General features: G+C 37.1%; 3 protein-coding genes across 7 annotated transcripts; 1 reads left to right on the top strand and 2 right to left on the bottom strand.

Annotated features, from left to right (window-relative positions):
* Nucleotides 1-410: 410 nt before the first annotated feature.
* LOC113687723 (uncharacterized) lies at nucleotides 411-2514 on the bottom strand. The gene is made up of 2 exons (XM_027205263.2): nucleotides 1865-2514; nucleotides 411-1201 (listed from the first exon to the last, which is right to left on the bottom strand). Exons 1-2 carry the CDS (start codon nucleotides 2141-2143, stop codon nucleotides 608-610), a joined length of 873 nt encoding a protein of 290 aa, XP_027061064.1. The 5' UTR covers nucleotides 2144-2514; the 3' UTR covers nucleotides 411-607.
* Nucleotides 2515-6461: 3947 nt separating this feature from the next.
* LOC113743810 (ubiquitin carboxyl-terminal hydrolase 14) lies at nucleotides 6462-15123 on the top strand. Of its 2 annotated transcripts, XM_072049227.1 has the most exons (20): nucleotides 6463-6787; nucleotides 7310-7481; nucleotides 7649-7823; nucleotides 8021-8133; nucleotides 8231-8567; nucleotides 8896-8990; nucleotides 9549-9682; nucleotides 9764-9820; nucleotides 9940-10017; nucleotides 10229-10283; nucleotides 10610-10690; nucleotides 11174-11372; nucleotides 11444-11501; nucleotides 11587-11709; nucleotides 12006-12094; nucleotides 12182-12271; nucleotides 13696-13851; nucleotides 13967-14094; nucleotides 14184-14283; nucleotides 14580-15123. In XM_072049227.1, exons 3-20 carry the CDS (start codon nucleotides 7808-7810, stop codon nucleotides 14753-14755), a joined length of 2085 nt encoding a protein of 694 aa, XP_071905328.1. In that variant the 5' UTR covers nucleotides 6463-6787; nucleotides 7310-7481; nucleotides 7649-7807; the 3' UTR covers nucleotides 14756-15123. The 2 variants fall into 2 exon arrangements, with proteins under 2 accessions (XP_027127712.1, XP_071905328.1); XM_027271911.2 differs by lacking the exon at nucleotides 7649-7823 and having other exon boundaries at nucleotides 6462-6787.
* A 1338-nt stretch (nucleotides 15124-16461) lies between these two features.
* Nucleotides 16462-21228, bottom strand: LOC113688133 (uncharacterized). Of its 4 annotated transcripts, none has more exons than XR_011814547.1 (5): nucleotides 20977-21227; nucleotides 19077-20415; nucleotides 18125-18432; nucleotides 17264-17422; nucleotides 16462-17039 (listed from the first exon to the last, which is right to left on the bottom strand). XR_011814547.1 is itself a non-coding variant. In XM_027205809.2 (5 exons), exons 1-5 carry the CDS (start codon nucleotides 20988-20990, stop codon nucleotides 16920-16922), a joined length of 1899 nt encoding a protein of 632 aa, XP_027061610.1. In that variant the 5' UTR covers nucleotides 20991-21227; the 3' UTR covers nucleotides 16462-16919. The 4 variants fall into 4 exon arrangements, 2 of the variants coding, with proteins under 2 accessions (XP_027061610.1, XP_027061611.1); XR_003447876.2 differs by having other exon boundaries at nucleotides 17264-17419; XM_027205809.2 differs by having other exon boundaries at nucleotides 17264-17419; nucleotides 18163-18432.
* Between the last annotated feature and the right edge of the window lie 1102 nt (nucleotides 21229-22330).

The following is a 22330-nucleotide window of genomic DNA, read 5'->3' as shown; positions in this document are numbered from 1 at the left end:
CGCATGCAGAAGAGGAGGGGGGGAAGGAACAAAAACAAAAAGAGAAAGGGGGAAAGTGAAAAATTGCATTACTACTTGGATATTCATGCCTCCATCATTTGTCCATCCTTACCTTCAAAGCAACATATTAAATTAGTAACATTTAATGCCATGCAAGAATATGTTCCGCACCGCACACAAGAATCAATAAGGTGAGGGAACTGATACCATTATTGCCATTTGCCACGCAGATTATTGTACAATAAAGCCAGTATACAATAATTAAAACAAAAAAGGGAGGAAGAATTTGTCCATCCCCCTTAAATACCATAAAGTTAGAGGACAAAACACCCAAAAAAAAAAAATAAAAGAGTGAAAGGAATCAATCCGACGTTGTTCCTACCACTTCCTCAATCAAAGTCCCACCAAAATTGAGCCTGATCAAAATATGTATACATTTATTTACCTAACTAAATAATGAAAGGAAACCAAATGAGTAGAAGTAGAACGAGCGGACACGATAAATATACAGAACGGAGGCAAATGGTTATTTCACCTTCATTCCCGCTTTCCAATTCCAACTTGCAGGCAAAATTTTTAATCCTTGTACAGAGAAGTTAACAAATGGCTATAGGACCCGAGAAGCACTACGATTATTCCTCTGGAGCAGGCCTCCCATGATAACTTTTTTCTTGTGCTCCTCGGAGTCAACGTCAATAACTTCGACACTAGTATTATTTACATTTACACCCGACTGATCATCAACCCTTTTGAACCGGCAAGGAATCAAGAACAGGCACGTTGAGGTGCAGAAGACTGCGAATGCTTTCCCCCAGAATATCAACGCAACTAAGCAAATCAGCAGAAAGTAAAGCCCCACGTTGGAGTTGCAATATCCATTAGTTTTCTTGGAGGGCATTGCTGGTGGCTTTTGATTCAGTTGCAACGAATCCAACGAGCTTGACCTTTTCCTTTCTGACGCGGACCTTGAGTTGCTAGCGATGGAGGAAGCACGCGAAGATGTTAGGGAGGACGAGGCTGCTGCTGTTGATGATGAAAACAAGCTTGATCTGCCCGAACCGGATAGAGGGCTGTCGCCTAGTGATTCTTTATTCAGGGATATTGATGATTTCTTGTCCCGGAACGACTTCCATAACTTGTCGAATTTTGAAGGTCTACAGGGTGCTTCTTTTTCTGATTTTCTGCTTCCTTTTCTCTTGGCCTGTATTAAGAAACCCATGAAAACGATCATTCGTCGTATGAATATATCATCCGATTACGTTGAAATTTGTTAAAAAAGATGACTTCCAAAAATTGGACAACTTCCGAGTTCCGCGGGAGGTATTCAATACTAAAAAAACAACAAAAGAAACCCTGCCGTGCAAATAATAATAATAATCAGGAGATTACGACGATGTTTCTGGATTCAATGCTGGGAAACTTTCCACTCCAACCATGTTAAACAAGCAAAATTTCTGCTTGGATTATATCTATGTAACTACACTTGCATACTTTTAAAAACAAAATTCAGTGTGTTGTTTTCATTTTTTCAAAAAAAGGAAAGTTTCTAATATATATATATAAGGATTAAAAAAAACAAAACCAGAGATTTATACATAAATTTAGATGACATAAAGCAACAATAATGTGCATTTATTCATATTAATCTTAATCAACCGTTAGGGGAAGATTGAAGGCAATATGTATTCAATCAATTTGACTGCAGTCATCAACCCAAGAGAAAACACCAGAAGAAAAAAACCAGAAAAATTAACAACATGATCAATTGATTCAATAGGCAAAACTGTATGCATGAAAGTTAACCAAGACAGAAGACAAAACGTATACATCGTTTGAAAATTAAGAAAGTAAAGAACTTAATTACCAAAGGTGATTGAAACAAGAAGGCTTTGAAAACACGAGAGAATCCCCGGCGACGCTTCGACTTCTTACTCAGGGGTTCTTGGCCATCGTCGGACGAAGAATCCAACTTGTCCCCGTCGGACAAGGACATGAAGACATCACTGTGATGCAGCAAGTATTCCTTCCCTCCTTTTCCTAAACGCGAAACGGGCTTGAACGGATGATCATCGACATCCGGTTTGAAGCACATGTACCATTTGCTCCTCTTCGAGGACTTCGAGGAACCCATGGTAATGAACATTCATCTAAGTTATAAGCCTAAGAAAACGAAGAAAACTAACAGATAATCATAGGTTTCTGTAAGTAAATGAAACCAACCAAAAGAATAAAGGAAACAGAGGAAAGGGGCATTGTTGATTTCTTTTTTTTTGATTTGTTTGAGAGACTTAAAAGTGATTGAAAGGGGGGGGGGGGGGGGGTTTGTGGGCAAAATATGATGGCGTGGATTTAGGAAAGGATGGTCTGAGAAAACGAAGGAACGTGTTGTTTGTTATTGTGTATTGCGACTGCTTGTATTTTTTGTGCAGAGGTACGTGTTTTTCCAATGTTTTTGATGGATACGTCGTTTCCCAAAAGTAAAGGAAGGGCGGCTTTGCCGCGGAGGGCTCCCTTCCTATTAAACTCTGATCTATAAATGGATAACACCAAAAAATTACTTATATATATACACGCGCGCAAGCAATATGGAGTGAGTCGAGAGACCACATCCCTTGGTGTTTAAAAAAAAAAAGATAAATTTTTATTCTGGTCAGCATAGTACTTTGATTTTTGGTAAGGGACAACATCAACCAATTTCAAAGTCTCAAACTCTGCAGTAATTAATATATGGGGAATTGTGACTTGCAAAAAGAGCATGTTAGAAAAAAACAATTATGACTGTAAACAATTGTGACTTGCAAACATTCTTCTAAAAGGAAAAAAAAAATATTTGGTACGCTGCTAGTTTATATAATTTGTTTTGCGTAGATGATATGGTCAAAGTAACAAAATTGAGAGATGTCATTTAATATGCAGCTCAAAATCTCCACGTAAGTGGTGATTAGGGATTGATCGTTATGTGATTTTCTTGGTAAATTAATGACAAAGCCAGAAGTATTATTCATGCCTTATTCAAAGGGGAGTTTCTAAAAATTTTGGTCACATGGAAGAAGTCCAAGTCAAGTTCACCGGTTTACTGGGTCAGTGTGGTACCCAAGACCAGGAGATTTTCTTTTTGCTTGTCAATCTCATTGGCCAGCATTCGTGTCATCATTGATCCAGGCAAAGAATGTAGGCATCTTCTTTTTTCTCAGCATGACTGCCTACCTTTGAAGACTTCACAATTCAAATCAACTCAAGTAGTCCTTGAGAGATTGACTGCGGATTTGTAGATGTAATAATAACTAGTCCCGTGTCACCCAAGTGTCAAACCATTTCCATTTTTTCTCAATGTTCACAAGGTGCATGCCCTGGTTGATTCCAAAGTCCAAGTTGAAACTCATTCATGTATAATTACTCCTAAAACTAGTCTCTCTTGATTTGATAACATAAAATTAACTTAACTTTGTCGAGTTATTGATCTTCTTCGGTATCAGCTATATTTAGCATGGAATATGCAAGTAACTTGGGATACAATTTGTTGAAACATGCAAAACCTCCCAAATCTGACCTCATACATCATTTTTGGAAATTTCATAACAAGTAAAGGTATCTCAAGTCCTATTGCAGTTTACATGTGTCCATTGGGCATTTATTAAACTCGTTCAGATGTTAAATTTTTCTCAAAGCTAAACTTAATTAGGAAAAGTGTATCAATACAAAAGAAGATAATAATTGATCATTCACATAGTAGGTTGGATGTGATTAACGTTTTGTGTTTACCCTTCCATCCCTCTCTGCACCCTTTTTACCCCCAACTGTCTAGTGCAAAATTCAAAACTTGAACGAAAGAACTCGAAAAACTCTCCCCAACCATTGGGGTTAGCCCAGTGGTCCAATGATTAAAGGTATATTAAAGAATGTCTATAAAACATTTGTTACAAAAACCCTTATACTATTCAACCTTGTTATTATTATTATTACATAAGATTATTATTATTGTTGTTGTTATTATTATTAATGAGAGATCTCGAATCCAAAATATCCCATTGACGCTCCCTCTCCCAATATCACCCAACTCATCTCTTTCCCCTACTCAACCTCTTTATTTTATTCTTTGTATCTCTGGTTGATTGGTAGTTTTATTGAAAGGCAATATACTCAAGATAATTATAATTAATCTTAGTAAATTAAATTAACTATATTCGATATACTATTAGATCAACATGAGATAAACAAAACATTTTTTAATTTATATTTTTTGATAGAAAATAAATTTTATTAATGAGATCGTTGGAAATCGTCCAGTACGATTTGATTTAAATCACAAAAATATGCACTAATGGTAGGTCAAGTAGACACTAAAAATAATTGATCTACATTTTAACATATACAAAGATCTTTTTTGAAATTTCTTGTATTTTTCAGGAAAAATATTTAGATTAATTTTTTCTATACTTTCAATGTATACACTAGCATGGTTTGATGAATGCTACATCATCTAAATTTGAATTTAAATATCAAAGTTTGTGTATTTGTCATATATCTATACCCGCTAGTGTATACATTGTCAGTGTATAAAAGATTTATCAAAATTATTTTGCCATTTATAAATGAATTAATCTTCTATACATTAACAATGTATACACTTTCACCATTGAATGCGTGACACATAATTTGAATTTGAAACCCAAATTTTGCATATCTATCATACGTTCAATAGTGATAGTATATTTACTGTCAGTGTATATAAAATTTACCATTTATAAATTAAAAAGATCTTTGAAATTTGAGTGTAGCAATAGGATCTTTGGGCTTGTGCACCGCTTGATGGATACACAATCAATCAAAGCTTGGTCACATGCGTCTGTAACTCAAGTCAAACTGAAATCAACCCCTTTGTTGGATGCCGGAAAAGCTCAAACTGAAATGAACCCTTTAGTTGGATGCTGGAATTTTGAGAGATTGGTTTAGGAGTAATTAACAGAGATATATGTGAATAAAAACAACAATAGATATGAAAAGAACATAAACAAAATCCTTGAAGTCCCTCCAAATGTATGTAGGAAGAAAAAGTGGAATGAAAAGAAGATGCCAAGATCAATTGCGTTTTTCTCCCCTTCTTCAATATGCGTATTATAAACCTGATACAAAGAATAAATGATAGACGTTTTGTAATATAATAATATTTTGATACTGTCATTCGACTAGAGATTGAATTCTTATTCTTTTTAGTAAGGATATAATGCTTAAAAGTTTACACACCTGTACCACTATAGGCGTACTTGATGAACGATTTTAATTTCCATTTTTTTTCCCTTTTGTAAATTTCCATTTGTATCTTAATTCCTCGTAATATTTTTCTTAAAACAATTGAAAAGCATATTGCTGGGCCTTGTGGGCATATCTACCTAGCCCAAGGGCCAACGCCATGGTTGAGGGCGGACGGTTTTGCTTAGCATCGAATGATCCAAGCAAAGTCAGGGTTAGTTAAAATGCGGAGGCCCTTTGGTTAGTGGCAATTGGACATCTATACACTATTGGATGAACTCAGGTGATGTTTTGTCATCCCAGAGAACCAAAATAAAAGGATTTATCAATCTCTTTAATTTTCTTTTCTCAAGAAAAGAAAAAAGAGGAAAAAAAAAATACTAATGAATTTGAAGGTGTTTTGTCCGTTTATTAATCATTGTGACTGGTCTAGTGGTCAGAAATTCGAATGTCGTTTATTAATCACTATGGTTAGTCTAGTGGTCGGAAATTCGAATTATCAATCTCTTTAATTTTCTTTTCTCAACAAAAGAAAGTGAGGGAAAAATACTAATGAATTTGAAGGTGTTTTGTCCGTTTATTAATCACTGTGGTTGGTCCAGTTGTTAGAAATTCGAATTTTGTTTATTAATCACTGTGGTTAGTCTAGTGGTCAGAAATTCAAATCTTGTGAGAGTTTCGACAGATGAACTCAATAAGTTCAGCTAAAATGAGTTTCTTATGTTATAAATTTATGCTGATTGAGACAATTTTGAGCTGAATTTAAAATTTTATTTCATATAAGAGACAATCATTCAAAACATCTCTTACATTTTGAAAAATAACTTTTTTCATCAATTACTTTTAAAAGTGTAATTTTTCATTCCTTATAATTCACATTGATCAAATTTAGTCTCTATTTAAGTTTTCGACTAATTTTTAATCGAAATTCACCAAGTGCATTGCATATGATGATTTTTGATAGACAAAATTATCAAAACATATTTCATATAATCTGATTCATAGCCTTAACATTTCACAAAAACACACTTTTTCATCCCATTCAATAGTTTGGTTTGTTTTGAACGCAACTAGTGTGATAGCTCTGATAATGTATGCACCGATTAAATGTACTAAAGTTTGGTAGTACGCTATTTCTGATAGTGTACATTAGTGCGACCTATGGTGACTCAATACTGAAGTAGACTAATAAAAGAGAGAAGACTAATAAAAGAGACTAAAATTCCAGAACCTCCGAGACGCGCCCCGCAGGCATAGCTTTACACTGGAAAGTAGCATTCTCCTACCATCAATCAGCTCTTCTTTGGCGTACGAGTCTGAAACACTCAGCCGAAGGAAAAGTGGAAAAATCCCTTACTTCTCCTTAGGGCAAAGAATCGATTAAAATCACAGCTCTCCTCTCCAAAACCTAGTCAAATTTCTTCCTCAACCAATGCAAAAAATGGAAATCCTTCGGTCGAACCTCTCCCGCGTACGAATTCCAGAACCTACTAATCGCATTTACAAGCAAGAATGCTGCGTCTCTTTCGACACTCCGGTACCTGATTTCTTTATTTACGTTCTTCGTTCATCGTTTGCTGTTCTTAAACCCAGTCACTCCTGTTTGTTTCTTCTTCTTCTTCTTCTTTTTTAATTTAAATTTGAATGAGCTGCCGTTTATTCTCTTTTTTTTTTTATATATATAGAAATGCCGTTGATATTTTAATTCTTTTTTGTAACTTATTTCTTTATGAACCATTTGCTTTTTTCGTTACCATGTATAGTTTTTAATCTGCTAGGGTTTTATATTTATTAGTTAGTATTACTGCTTGGTAATAAGAGGTTTTAGTTAGCGCGGTTATAGTAATTTATTTGAACTTCGTTTGTGCTGATTTTTGTAGCCTATCCAGAGCTGTGAATTTTGGATCTGCATTATATTTGGCGCCACGAAAAATTAAGTCGAATGTTAGACAAAGTCTAAATCTAGTTATACATGAAACCAGTAACATAAGTTAGTGGAAATGGTTTTGGTTTGTCTTGTGGTGATTAATGAGTATTTTCTTGCATTCAAATTTTACAGAAATCTGAGGGTGGCCTATTTGTGGATATGTTTACATTTCTCGCATTTGGGAAGGATTATGTGGGATGGAACTATGAGAAGACAAAAGACCCAGTCTATTTACATATAAAGCAGACTGTGAAGCCAGTTGGTGAAGACAGACCTTCAAAGAAACCGACACTCTTAGCTATAGGTACGGTAATTGTTGATGTGCACCTGTCGTTTAGTTGGCTTTTAGCTGGCATTTGGTGGCACTGCTTCTCTAGCTCTTTTTGGTTTTTATGATTATCCATTTTATTCTCTCTTATGTCATTGTGTTTATTCTTTGATGTCCTTAGCTCAATTTGAAATGTCTTTCAGTATTGAGGGTAAAGCTATAAATGCATCAGTACCTGAACTGTAAGAATGCTGTCAGGAGTGTGTAGATGAGCCTTTCTTTAGAGGGAAATCGTGGCATTGTTCTCAGCCGGTAACTGTAATTTACACATAGGCTTAGACAAGGTAAAGGGCATACGGAATATGAAAATCAGCTTAGGTACGCTCGTGATTCTTCTATTGATTTCACTGTTTTCTGGAATAAGGTCCACTAGATTGATTAATTTGGGTCTTACAGGCATATTATCATTTGTATTGGAGCTCTCTTTTTGAATAAGCATTTTGGGTCTTTGGTTGTGTATGAATGCCCCTTCAGTCTCTCTTTTTCGTCTTTATTTTTGACATTTCTATTTGTAGGTGTGGATGGAGGATTTGATAATAATGACCCCGAATACGAAGAAAGCTACGAAATAGTTATTTTGCCAGATTATGTATCTCTTCCTTTTCCATCCGTTGAGTTACCTGAAAAGGTAATTTTCTTTTCCATATGCATGCTTAGCTGGTAATGGATGTATTTGACATCTTGCGTGTTAACACTGGTTAAACTTATGAAATTTGATGTTTCAGGTAAGATTGGCTGTTGATGCTGTTTTAATGGCTGAAGGAGCAGAGAGGAAAGAGCAAGTTGCTGCATGGACAGCTGATAAGAAGAACATCAGTAAATATGCCATGAATCTCAACCAGCTTGATAACGGCATTATTGTTCCTCCGACAGGGTGGAAATGTGCCAAGTGTGATAAGACTGAAAATCTGTGGTTAAATTTGACTGATGGTTCAATATTGTGTGGTCGAAGAAATTGGGATGGAAGTGGTGGTAACGATCATGCTGTCAACCATTATAAAGAAACCAACTACCCACTTGCGGTGAAGCTTGGTACCATAACTTCTGACTTGGAGGGAGCAGGTAATGCTGCCTAATCCCTGTCATGTTTTTGTTATGTTTAACTTTGGCAGTTTTCTTGGAATAATGTAATTTCCTTGAATACTTGCTCCAGCAAGTAATTTGGAATTGCATCCGAGTTTTGTTGTTATCTTTTAATTTCTTCTAAGTGGAAGTATGCTGGGGTCAACTGGGTTATTTGCTTTGTAGTATCTTATACTGGTATTTATGGCGGGAAGCTAGCTAGTTTTGAGCTGAAGTCTTTCTGGAAGCTTATTAGATTCTTTAACATCTAGGGTATTACACCTTAATTCAAATAAAATCATGATTTTCTCAAATTTTGGCAGCTCAGATGTTTTTTCTTATGCGGAGGATGAAAGTGTGGAGGATCCTCTTTTAGCACAGCATCTTGCACATTTTGGTATCGACTTTTCATCCTTACAAAAGGTTTGTACCTAAACTTGTGTGTGTCATCATAAGTTATAATTGTGTGTCCTGGATAATCTTTTGGCAACATTGAACTTTTGCTCTTCCAGATGGCTGAAACTTGTCAGGCCACATTCGGTTGAACATATTATAAATAGTGTTGTTTTTCTGCCCCTTGATTCCTTATTTGCCAAATATCATAACGTTTTGAACTGGGAGCTACAAAACCTCTACTTGTTATAGAACTTTGCCTTCAGCATGGGTGGTTTTTTATTTTCTATGCACTTCTCTGGAAGTCATTGGTGTGAAAGTGAAGAGCATATTACTTCTAGGAGGCCTTCATATTCTTGTCCTGTTACCACCCTTTCTCTGCAGTGGCTGAGCCACAAGTTACCCCATTTCTGACATAGCATACCTACATCCATCTCCTGGCTCCCAAAAAATTAGTGTAGGCTGTAAAGAGGGAAGGAGTTGCTTTTGGTATCAGGTTGTTTGTGTTCACTGATGTTTATCCTCTGTGGTTGAGTATCTTTTACTATTGCTTGTAGCACCATCATCATGCTGGCTGTTGTTTTTCAGACTGAGATGACTACTGCTGAGATGGAACTTGATCAGAATACCAATTTTGATTGGAATCGGATTCAGGAAAGTGGAGAGGATATTGAACCACTATTTGGACCTGGTTACACTGGATTGGTCAATCTTGGAAATAGGTGCTCTTTCTTCTGTCGACTATTTACTAGAATAACTACATATTCCCTTTGTATTTTGCTTCTTATTTTTCTTGTTTGCAGTTGCTATTTGGCTGCAACTATGCAAGTAGTGTTCTCAACGCGTTCCTTCTGCTTACGGTCAGTTTATGTACCTCTTAATAATACAGACTTTGTTATAGGCTGTTCATTATAAATACTTCCAAATTAAGTTTTTGATAAAGGATTCGTTTTTTTCCAAAATGGAAATTATATATCAGATATTACGAGGATCAGAGTTTGAAAAGGGCTTTTGACACTGCTTTATCTGATGCAGCTGTAGACCTCAACATGCAGCTGTAAGCAATTGATGTTAATTCTGCTTTGAAGTTTTCTGAATTTTAGGGGTGCTAGAAGCCCCTGTGAGCTTTTGATTGATGCTATTTGAGGGACAGTCTGGCATTTTTATTTTATTTTTTTGGGGGAGGGGGGATGCGCATTGAGAAAAGTCATATATTGATCTCTTAGCTGCTTGTCACACAATAAGTTGCTAATTCATTTCTTTGACAGAACAAAGTTGGCGCATGGCATGCTTTCTGGTAAATATTCAATTCCTGCTGCAGAGGTAATTTTGTGTTCATCTTGGGTTCCTTTATGGTTCTCTTGCTTGCTTGATGTAGCATTCCATTCATCTTTCAGAATGATGATATTGCTCATACTGCCGTACAAGTTTAATTTGTGTGGTTTCTTGCTGTACTTTTATACCTCTTTTTGACTATTTAAACTTGTGACCGTTCGTGTCTGTTGCTTGTTTGCGCTTTGCTCATAGCTGCAGTTTACAAGATTCATTATTCATGTGGAAGTAACCTTTTTTATATCTGGAACGTGTGTACTGCTGTGTTCAATGATTTGTACCAACAGACTCTTCCTTTTTGTTGTCTTCACCTTCAGAAACAGGAGGGAATCCGTCCCCGCATGTTTAAGTCCGTGATTGCTGCGAGCCACCCTGAATTTTCAACAATGAGACAACAGGTAAGTTTAGGTCTTCATGTTCTGGTGCTCGACTAGCTTTAAGGGTTCATTTTGTCCACGGGGTCATTATCTTGTGGTTTGTGGTTCCATGCACATGCATAGGGTTTGTAACTGGATCAGATGCAAAATTGAATTTATCATCTCTAAGTGGGCTAGAGACATGGAACTACATGACTATGTCAGAAAGTGATGCTATTTATTACCCTTGCTTAATAAGGAGTGCAGCATCTAACCTTAAACAATTCTTAGTTTGACAGCACGCAACCTTACTGTTGACTTTCAACGATAAGTACACTCACTGTGGGGTATGATAGGTTGACTAGGCAACAAGGATATTATTATATCTACTTTCTTTAATTGATTGGGTCTGTCTGAGCACTGAGCATAGTATCTGATCTAACAACATAACGGGATCTCTGAATTAAACATATCTTCTTTATGAATTTCATTTTGGAGTTATAGTGCATAGAACCTTGTTTCCAGGATGCACTGGAATTTTTCCTGCACTTTATTGACCAAGTTGAACGAACGCATTCAGAAAGTCCTTCTATTGATCCTTCAAGGAGTTTTAAATTTGGTATTGAAGAGCGATTGCAATGTCCATCTGGCAAAGTTGCTTACAATCAGAGGAGTGACTATATTCTATCCCTAAACATTCCATTGCACAAAGCTACAAACAGGAGTAAGCTTCTGTATGCTTATTATTTGAAATAGTTGTTCTTGTTCTAAAACTAATGTATATTAAAAATTCAGATGAGTTAGAAGCATTCGAAAAATTGAAGGCCGAGAAGCATGCAGAAGGGAAGGAAGTGTGAGTTCTGATTGGATCATTTTACATTGTTGACATCCAAATCTATTTTCCTTGCAACAAATTTCTTAGCAGTGTGTCCTAGCAGGTCTGCCGAGGAAATTGTCCGCCCAAGGGTGCCATTGAAGGATTGCTTAGATTGCTTTTCAGCGCCAGAAGAGGTGCACGATTTTTACAGCTCAGCGTTGAAGTCCAAGACGACAGCAATTAAGTAAGCATTGTGGTCTTCCGTATCCTTTTTCTTGTTGCTTTCTGAGATTTCTTGGGCAGCCACTTGTTTAGTCAATTTGATGGTCGGGTAGAACACTTGGAAGTTTTCAGGGAAACACCCCCCCCCCTTGGGGGAGTGCGTGTTTGATGCTTTTATTCTCAAACAAAGACTTCATTATGACCATTGTATTCGCTTCTATAAAGTGTGTAATTTATGAAGACATTTAATAGCTTTCAGCCTGCACATCTCTTTTCTTGCTTCTTTCTTTGTACAAGGTTTTGGCTTTTTTCTTGCAGAACTGCTGGTCTGACCTCATTTCCTGATTATCTGGTGTTGCACATGCGGAAATTTGTCCTTGAGGCAGGCTGGGTGCCAAAAAAACTTGGTAATTTTATAGAGTTGCTCCTTATTTGATAAGGAATCCATCTGAAGAGAAACTGACCACTCCTGTTGTATTTTTGGTTCCATGTAGATGTCTATATAGATGTTCCTGATATCATTGACATCAGTTATATGCGCAGCAAGGGTTTTCAACCAGGGGAAGAGCTGTTACCTGAAACTAGTATGTGACTTTGTTTTATTTTCCATTAAGGGTCCGTTTGTTTCGGGTGAAAATATTTTACTGGAAAATATTTTCCTAATTTCCCATGTTTGGTTGCACAAAAGTTACTGAAAATATTTTACTGTGTAAAAGATTTTCACTCATCTTATGGAAAACAACTTCCCTTCCAAACTTATTGAAGTTGTTTTCCGAAATGCATGCATTCCGTCTGATAAAAAAGTATTTGTCAAACTTTCAAAACTTGTAGTATGTTCAAAATCAAAAAAAGACCTCACCCTGCTCACCCTATTCTAGTAATTAATTATGTATAATAGGGATATTCTTTTCTAGAGAAACTTTCAGCAGCGAGAGTGCAAGGTATATGTCACAATAAGCATTGTTTGTGATTGATATTTGACAATGAATGGCCAGCAATTTGTTTATTGCTTAAGGAGAAATTTTTAATTCATATATACATTTCTCCAAGATTTTTTTAAAGTTAAACAATGAGATAAATTTTTATTTTGCATGGGAAGAAGTTTGTGGTTATAATGTGTAGAAAGTAAAAGTAGAGGTAAAAGTGAAAATATTTCAAAAGTTAAACAAACATCAGAAAATGAAGTAAGAAAATATTCTCAATAGGCTAACCAAACACCTGAAAATGATGAAAGGAAAATGATTTTCCTGGAAAATTACTTCCATGGAAAATATTTTCCCAAGGAAAACATTTTACTTCCAACCAAACCGACCCTAAGTTTCTGCATTTTGGTTTGCACTCTCCGGTCGATCTATTTGCTTGTTTTATAAAGAATTGCTCCTTACCTTGCAGAGGATGTGTCACTTTGGACTTTCTCATTTTCCTTGTTTATTTTGTATCATGGGAATTACCCTCCTCCATGATGGGATGCCTACATAAAGCCCTGATGCTTCTTAGGAAATTTTCCTTTTTTTTTTTCAGGCAAAAAAATTGTCAGAGTACTATAGAAATTTAAACTGTTTTGTAGATGACTTTTTTACTTACTTTCAGTGCAACATAAAATTCAGTTGATTTCATGTTGTCTATATTTTATTTCCATTAAGTTTCTGCATTTTGGTTTGCACTCTCCGGTGGATCTATTTGCTTGTTTTTATAAAGAATTGCTTCTTACCTTGCAGAGGACGTGTCACTTTGGACTTTCTCATTTTCCTTGTTTATTTTGTATCATGGCAATTACCCTCCTCCATGATGGGATGCCTACACAAAGCCCTGATGCTTCTTAGGAAATTTTCCTTTTTTTTTTTTCCGGAAAAAGAAAATGTCAGAGTACTATAGAAATTTAAAATCTTTTGTAGATGACTTTTTTACCTACTTTCAGTGCAACATAAAATTCAGTTGATTTCATGTTGTCTATATTTTATTTCCTGTGGATCACAATTTGATATTTCACCATTGCTGTTACGCACAGCTGATGAAGATATACCTCTGGCTGATGAGACTATCGTTGCCCAGCTCACTTCAATGGGATTCAATCATCTTCATTGTCAAAAGGCTGCCATTAACACTTCAAATACTGGAGTGGAAGAGGCTATGAATTGGTTATTTGCTCATATGGAGGACCCTGGTATTCTTATGCTTAATATAATTATATTCATATGGCAGGAAGCCTCTGTTTTACTTAATATAATTGATTCATTATACATCTGTAGTAATCGATGCTTAATATAATTTCACCCCAGACATCAACGCTCCCATGTCCAAGAAGGCACAAAGTTCGGATGCCCCCCTTTTTGATCAATCGAAAGTTGAGGCTTTGGTTTCTTTTGGTTTCCCTGAAGAACTTGCTAGGAAAGCTCTCCAGGCATCGGTAAAGTCCTATTGAGCTTGATTACTCTATCCTTTTATTTTGGAATTCCAATTTCTTGTGATCTTGTGACATAATTTGAACTTTTGTAGGGTGGTGACATTGAGAAAGCAACAAATTGGATTTTTGACAATCCTGATGCTTCTAATAGCGCACCAGCCAGTGACGCTGCTTTACCTGATGGAGGAGGGAGTAAGTCCCTTGGACATCTTTGTTGTTAAGATCTGAGTGTCCTCGGTTCCAACTTTTTATTTGACCCATTCTCATGTTTAATACTAGAAAAACATGCCCATTCCCGGATACTACTGTTCGTATATTATGGTTTTTTATGCCTATTGTTGTTGATGTTGGCATGAAAGTTTTAATATAGAGCGTGTTAAACCTCGGCTGCTTGATCATTCTGTATCATGGTTAAGTCCTGGAAAGTCTTTTTAATTCTCCTGCTTAATCATACACTGACAAAGCAGTTGTCTCCTGCCCATTTTCAGGGTACAGGCTCATTGGAATAGTGAGTCATATTGGTACGTCCACCCATTGTGGTCATTATGTTGCTCACGTCTACAAGAATGGTGGTTGGGTGATTTTCAATGATGAGAAGGTCGGTGTTTCAAAAAACCCTCCAGTTGACATGGGATACTTGTACTTCTTTGAGAGATTGGAATAACTGGGGAGATTCAAATCGAGAGACAGATACAGCTTTATTGAGACACTTCAATGTTGGGAACAGGCAATTTTAAGCAGCCTCTGGGAGTCCAGGACCTTTGCTTATGCTAACCGCAAGGATGGGCCCTTTACGGTCTTGACAAATTTCCGAAACCGTGGTGCGAGATCCGTTGAGTGGCTTAGAATCTCCATCCTAGTCTTAAAAAGTACTGATGTTCAACGGATAGCCTTGCAAACCCATTCTTAAGTTCCCATACCAAAATTGTCTCTCATTTTGCTTCGGTATAGTTTCTGGTTGGTTATTAGTTGGACAGATGATCTCGATTCGATGAGAATATTGACAGTAATCGGTTTATGGTTTGTGGTTTAGCGGCTTCACAATATTTGACAATATCATTTGGTATGGCACAAACACAAGCTTAGTCAAATAGAGCACAAGGGAAAGAAAAAGGGGGCGCGCAATAACTTTGCTGTTCGCAACAAAGAATTACGAAATGCGCTTTACTTGCTTTCGTAGTCTATGACTAGTTATGCGAACATTGAAATGTGTCCCGCACAATTGGGAGCCAAAACTAACTGTGAATTTTAGGTGTGGTGGGTGAAAATCAGGCTTGATATTACGTGAGTGTTGAGGAGGTCCTAAAAACTGGCAATGGCATGCGTTTGTTCCTCAATTTTTGTGGAAGCAAAATATAAATCAGTGACTCAAGGATGATCGACGCTCTCTCTTCCTTTCCATTTTTGTTTTACAGAAGATTGTCTTCGTTAGGGTAGTCAGTATACATATATGGTCAGAAAGTATCTTCCGGAACTTGCTAAAACCCGGATTATACAAGGCTAACTGATAATCTTTCTTATACTAGGAAAATTCATCTTAAAAAGAAAGAATAAAATGAGCCCCAACATGAAGCTGCAATATGTTGCAGTTACTGGAAAGAAAATCTTGAAAAATGTTATATATGTTGGTTTGGACAATGTAGAAGCATCGATTTTGTGTTTAATATTGTAAATCGTCTACTGGGCTAGATCCACAGCATTTGGTCTTTAAACTGTACCACGACGAATACCTCCCAAATAGAAAATGGTTAGTCTTTGATGGTACAGCAGGAGGGTTTTGTACTACAACCACAACTATAGTACAAGAAGCCAGTTACTATTTAGGAGCAGCACAAATGAGAAGGTAGTACAATCTCGTTATCCCCTGATACGTCCCTTGTACTTTATCATCCCATTCCTCATTAAAGTTATTAAACTAGTCCCAACAAATGGCCCAGGACTAACGAACCAATTGGTTCCGAACTGGAAGGAAAAATCATCGAAGAGATTAAAAATATCATTGAGTGCAGCGTTGATGAAGGATCTCCATCTTACCATTTTTAGCTGTCGATTGATTCATCTGCGCTGCACCCAATCATGTTTTTTTTTTAGCTCTTCTGAACCGATTCCTAGATGTGCACGGAGATGTCTCCCACAGGTTCTGTATTTTTCTTTCATATTATTCCAAGTCCTTGCATTTTCCACCTTGTTCATTTGCTCTTGGAGCTTGCTGCCAACTCGTCAGAAACAAGTAATCTGAAACGTTCGAGCAGCTCTGATGGTAGAGGAGCCAAAGAGAGAGAGAGAGAGAGAGACAACACCATGCTCAATATAGAACTTATAGTAGTGGTACTGCATCCAGTAGAATTTGTCCCAGTTATGCCAAGGAACTTCGGGGTAAGTCTGATCACCTTCGACGCTTTATTCATATTTTTTGAAACTATACCATACGAACAGATTAACCTATAAAGTAACCAATCCATACGAAAAGCTCCCGTAAACATTTTAACCTATATTCATCTTTCGTTACTTCCTTTTCATTTTCCTGTTCTCGGCTCAGTGACTCTTTACACCATTCTGCTTATATCTTTCAAAGATACAACAAGCAGCGCTCAATTTTGGCCAGAAGACTTGTAGATTTTCTCCATTTTACAATTAGTAGACAACCTAAGGAATCCTAAACAGCAAAACTGTTGGGCAACTCTGGTCGCAGATTTTGTAGGTATTTTTCTGTTTTGAGATTCTTGTAATATCTTTATTTCTTCAGAGCAAGAGAATCGTCCATCTAATTCTTTTCGAGGCAACTACTTCGTCAGATTTCTTTCTAGGCTAAGAGAAACGCACAACCTTCACGGGGCCATTAGTCCTTCAATGGTGTAGAAGAGGGATTCCTCCCAGTCAACTTTGAAGAGCAATGTTTGCAATGCCCGGAGCACATCATAATCAGGGTCAAGTTTCCGCTGCCATCCCTGAGGAAGAAAATGGCAATAACCATAACATGAACATATATGATCAGCAAAGAAGTAATATAACCCCCACAAAAAGTGGAATAAAGGACAATGGTGTTGCTATAATATAGCTTTCAGAATTGCATATGCTAAGTTTCAAAACCATATAGTTCAAATTTTCAAAAACATTTATCACCAAATTAGACATCAAACAGCGATTTAGCAAAAGAGAGGCCAAAATGTACCTCCAACACCAACATTGTTACCATCACTGTGCAAGCGTTTCCATCAATGTTTACTTGGTGACGTCTAACTTGCTCAAGCATTTGTTGCATACAATCAGCAGGGTGGAATGAACTTCCTTCATCTGTGGCCCAGAAGTTAAATGTATTCTCCACTGCCTACTAAGAATGAAAAGGTTATTCTTAAAGGAGACCATCAATTAAATGAAATTTTAGTTACTGATTTTTGACTAATCGCAACGGCAAGAAAATCAGCACGCACTTAAAGCACAAGAAATATTTTGGCCAGAAATGACAGGAGAATTCAACTTAAATGGGTCAAGAGTACTACTCAGGACTTAGTTCAGCTCAGTCCCAGCCAGGTATAACGTCTATTATGCAACAGTTGTGGTGTGCTGCTGATAAACCCACGTCAGGTGCAAGAGATCTTTTGAAAAAATACTACAAAAGCAATGTGTATATAGCATGTAAAATAAAAGTTATTACCAGGATATTCCTGGTGAGCAGTAGAAAGGATAAGCCTTTTCTTGAAACCATAGTAGGTAGTGCGTTTCTAGCAATCTCAGTACAACGAATCTTCAGTTTTAAGACACTACCTTAAGAATTTTCTTCCAACTCTACTCTCGTCTTCTATAACTCTTTATTGTTTATCAACATTAGCACCTCTTTTCATTGTTGCAGACTTTTAAGATACCATCAATTAAAGCATCTTTGTTGCTGAATTACATGATTAGCATTAGCTGAAAAAGAACTCACAAAAGCCAGTTAAATAGACAGGATAATAGTTTATTTACGGTAGTGGATGACCATATAACTACGTAATTAGCATGAACCTCTGCAAGCATCAAAAAATTCCAAGATTACCTTATTATGAAGAAAGCTGCATAAGAACAAAGAAGCACCTGGATAAATGCCTTCGGGTTCGGGCAGTGCTGCTGTTTAGATAATCTAAGAGTGCATTCTGCGGCAGTGCGACCATCTCGAAGTGCGACAGCTTTAAAAAACTCCAATAGAGTGACTCGATCCTTCTGTGATAATTCAGCCGTCATGCCCACATCCAGGAAAATAACATGCGGCCTTGACTTAAACAAACCTTTATTTAAAGCTTCACCATCAGACACTCTAACCAGAATGTTTCCAGGATGCATATCTGCATGGATGAAATTGTCTACCTGCAACCAAATTTAGAGAAACCGAAAAGTTTCGAATCATTTTACTAGAAATGAATTAACAGCTCTCCTAAGGGTAAAGCACCCTTACCTCACCCCTCTTCCCCCAAAGCAAAGGGGATCAACAAAACAAGAAGACAAAAAACCTGATTTTAGCATAAGAAAATGTAACTATAAAAACAGCTTATACAGACTTTAAAGTTTGAAACTAGGAACTCAATTAATAGAATAACAGATTTTCTTTGCTAAGTCCCCCTTAGCCCAGGCAAATTGACTGCAGTAAGGTTCTAAAATGGAGACTGACAATCGCTAGTACTTTTACTAAAATTCTGAGAAGAATATAGATGTTATTGGCTCGTTATTGTGCTAAAAACCATACTCTCAGTGGAATCATCTAAACTTAGTGAAAAAGGCAACAAATAGCTGGTTCTTAATGGCAGTTATTCATGTACATAATGGAGCATGGCTTACATCTGGTCATCATTTCTTTGATAGCTCTGTTTTTCATATCTTTCATACGAAGAAAGGTGATAGTTCTGCTCAAGAATGCCTTACCCAACTTCTTAGCATCAGTGAAGGAAATCAATACAGTTAATAAAAACAGTGCTAAGAACAGTGGACCTTCAAGTGGAAAGCAGTAATCATACCAAAAGCATTTTTAACATTGCATTAGTGCCAATGTGAGCCAAGGAACTTTTAATGTGCCCATGCCCTTCAAGCTTGTCAACATAGTGCAGGATGTTTTCGCCATGCTCATATGTTTCAATCAGAACAGCAGGATGCACCAAAGGATATAGTGGTCTCGGGAAGGAAACATCCTTCCATTGCCTGAAATTGTAGATGAAACGATTCAAATTAGCTGCCTCTCTTGCAAGATCAACTTGGGACATCATAAAGACGGCAAACTGTTGTATGCTTTCATCCAGTCTCATCCATTTCAGTGTAGGAATGAATTGAGAAGCTTTAGCAAATAAATTGATCAATACGAAGTCTCTCCTAATAGCCTCACTAACACCAGGATGTCTAACTTTTACGGCAACAAGAACAGGCTTTCCTCGTTTGCCAGGATAGCGGAATCTCAGGGTAGCCCGATGAACTTGAGCAATACTACCAGATGCTACAGGCTCCTCTTCAAAATTATCAAAAATATCAGCAATATTGCGACCAAAAGCATTTTCAATCGTTCTTCTTGTATGTGCATAACTATGTGCTGGTGCTTTGGTGTGCAATTCCGCAAGCTCATTACACAGATCACTTGCAAATAGATCTGGCCTTGTTGCTGCCCACTGACCCCATTTAATAAATGCTGGACCTGCCTTTTCTAATGTAATGCGAACTGTCTGTAGCCACGTCTTCCTATACTCAGAACCAAGGGATTCAGCAAAGGGAGCCATAAAAATGCAAGGGGAGAACAATATCCCTAAATATATTGCTCTCAGAAACAACATTAAACCCTCCAAAAGCAAGAAAATGAAAGAAGTCAGGTGAACGTGTCCAAATTGTGCTTGTGTGTAGAAAAAATCCCCAGTTGGGAAGCCTTCTGCCTCAGCCCTAAAACCTCGTTTCCATCCCAGCTCTCCAACAATGAAAGCCAAAATACCTGGAACTACCAGCTTTGATCGGGTCAAAGCAAGGCTCACAGCACATGCAATTCTACTTAACGGGGGCAGAATTGGACTGCTGTAGGAACAAATATGAGCAAGCCTCCTCCATGGAATACGAGCATGATAAGGAACTGGGTTACTTGTTGAGTAGAACGCTACTTTTTTAAGGTTCCCAGTTTTCCACAATGTCTGCCTGCCTTCACGTATTGTGCATGAAGAAAATCCTCTATAAGAAACCTTTGAATGCGAATACAATTGGCGCAGGATGTAAGGGAGTCCAACTGGACATCCCACCAAGCTATGAGCTGCCCCTAACCTGGCGGTTTTTGGACTTGAGTGAATGCAATCAGCAAATCTCCTAATGGTTCCGGTCGTCAAGAATCTACATCAGAGAAATATATCAGTAAACTTATAACCATAAATCGCAATTCTACAAGGACATCACACCAATAAGTTTCTATCGTAAAATCTAAATGAATCCAAAGCATTACAATATTGTTCGAAAAAATATAGTATATGAAAAGTTATGCAACATTTCAATACGGCTCCAAATTAGTCATAAAGTATACATAGTCAACCTTGCCCAATTGACATTTAAGATGAGATGTTGCCAAATTTGCAAATTTTCCCCCTCTTTCGGTTACCATTGAATCAGATAAAAGTAAAAGCTAGGAAACACAAAATATTCTCCTGTATTAGGTCCGTAGCTATTCATTCAAATTTGTTATTGTAACAAATTTCATAAACACATCTAATTTCAACATAGTCCACTTATCCCACGATTAATTTAAAAAAAAAAAAACAAAACAAAACAAAAAGGTTGATCTTTAATTGCTAGTATTGTATTATAAACATCAAGAGCCGAAGAATGGCAATACGAAATACAAAATTCATCATTGAAAAAAAGAAAAAACTGAAAGCTAATATTAGTAATAGCTGTAACCTTGAAATGGCCATAGGAATCAGGTGCGATCGGGTCTAGAATAAGCAGGTGGCGCATAAAACTCCGAGACATCTTCACTCTCATCGGGCAGTGACAAGCTGTGTATGATTGGCCATTTCCGGTGGAGTATCGCCGGGGAAACCTATGGCTGAGATGGTGGCGCTTTAGATTTCTGGCCGGATGATGGCGGAGGACTCTGCAAGAGTGGACGCTGGACTGGATTGTAATAGTGAAAACTTTAGCCATTGTGGGTAATGTGGATTGTTGTTAAGGTTAATCTGGTTTTGGGCCTTAACTTCGACTACAAATGCTCTAGACCGTAATCATGGATCCTCATCTGTCCAGTCTACGCTTGGAAAAGTAAGTTTGGGCCTCGTCCTACAAATTGGCCCAATTACACACTATTTCTTTTTTTTTTTTTGGCGTTTTCTGTAATTTTCTTTTTCTTTTCTCTTAAAACAGTTTTTTTTTTTTTCCTCCTGGGGTCAACTAGGAAAATCGTGTATTTACAAATATAGGAATTTTGATCAAGATTTCTTGATTTTATTATCCTCATTAAGAGGGAAAATCAACTTACATGCCAAGATGGAATATTAGGATCATCTTAGTTTAACTTTAGCAAGAAAAGTTTACGCAAAAAAAAAAAGGAAAAAGAAACCTTCCAATACCTTATCGAAGAAATATCAAATTACATCACATATTTTGGACGCGGCATCCCAGGCTAGTTGTCCACGTACCAATACCATACCATGGAGGAGAGCTTCCAACAGTTATGGCATGTAAAAACTATGGGTCCAAATCGCAGAAAGTGACTTGTTAGCTGGTTTTAAGATTAAAAAACCAATAGGTTTTTCCGAAAACTGTGGTTTCGTAGTATGCCTAACTTTTGTCTCACGTGCCATGTTCTCTACACCTGTCCTATATATACGCATAGTCCCTTTCTCAGCCTTAATCACAAACCTTTTCATCCATCTATTTTCTTCTCAAGCAATACGAAATACCACCTTCTCAATCATACTAATTCTGCAATATTAATTATACTAGAACAAATATTGGAAGAATGAATGCAACTGCATGCAAAGGCCTTGGTTGTTGGTGGGAGCATAGGAGCAGCCGTGGGTATGGTTCTCAAAGATCAAGGTAGCCGCCCCTTGATGCCGCTCCAACGCCATGCTTCTTGGTACCATCAGGCCCTGACTACCCGCTCCGTTTTGCCATCTCTCTTGGTTAGGGAAGTAGAGAAGACGCCAAGAAGAGAAAACTCTGTGAAGAAAGTAATGCATTTGAGTAGTTGGGGTCCTAGTACTATTAGATTTTAGCTTCTTCTTCCTTTTTTTTTTCTTTTTTTCAGAAA

Source organism: Coffea arabica, chromosome 5e (genome assembly GCF_036785885.1).
Source record: "Coffea arabica cultivar ET-39 chromosome 5e, Coffea Arabica ET-39 HiFi, whole genome shotgun sequence".
Lineage (NCBI taxonomy): Eukaryota > Viridiplantae > Streptophyta > Magnoliopsida > Gentianales > Rubiaceae > Coffea > Coffea arabica.
Note: the sequence above shows the minus strand (reverse complement) of the source record. Positions and strands in the feature narration are given on the sequence as shown.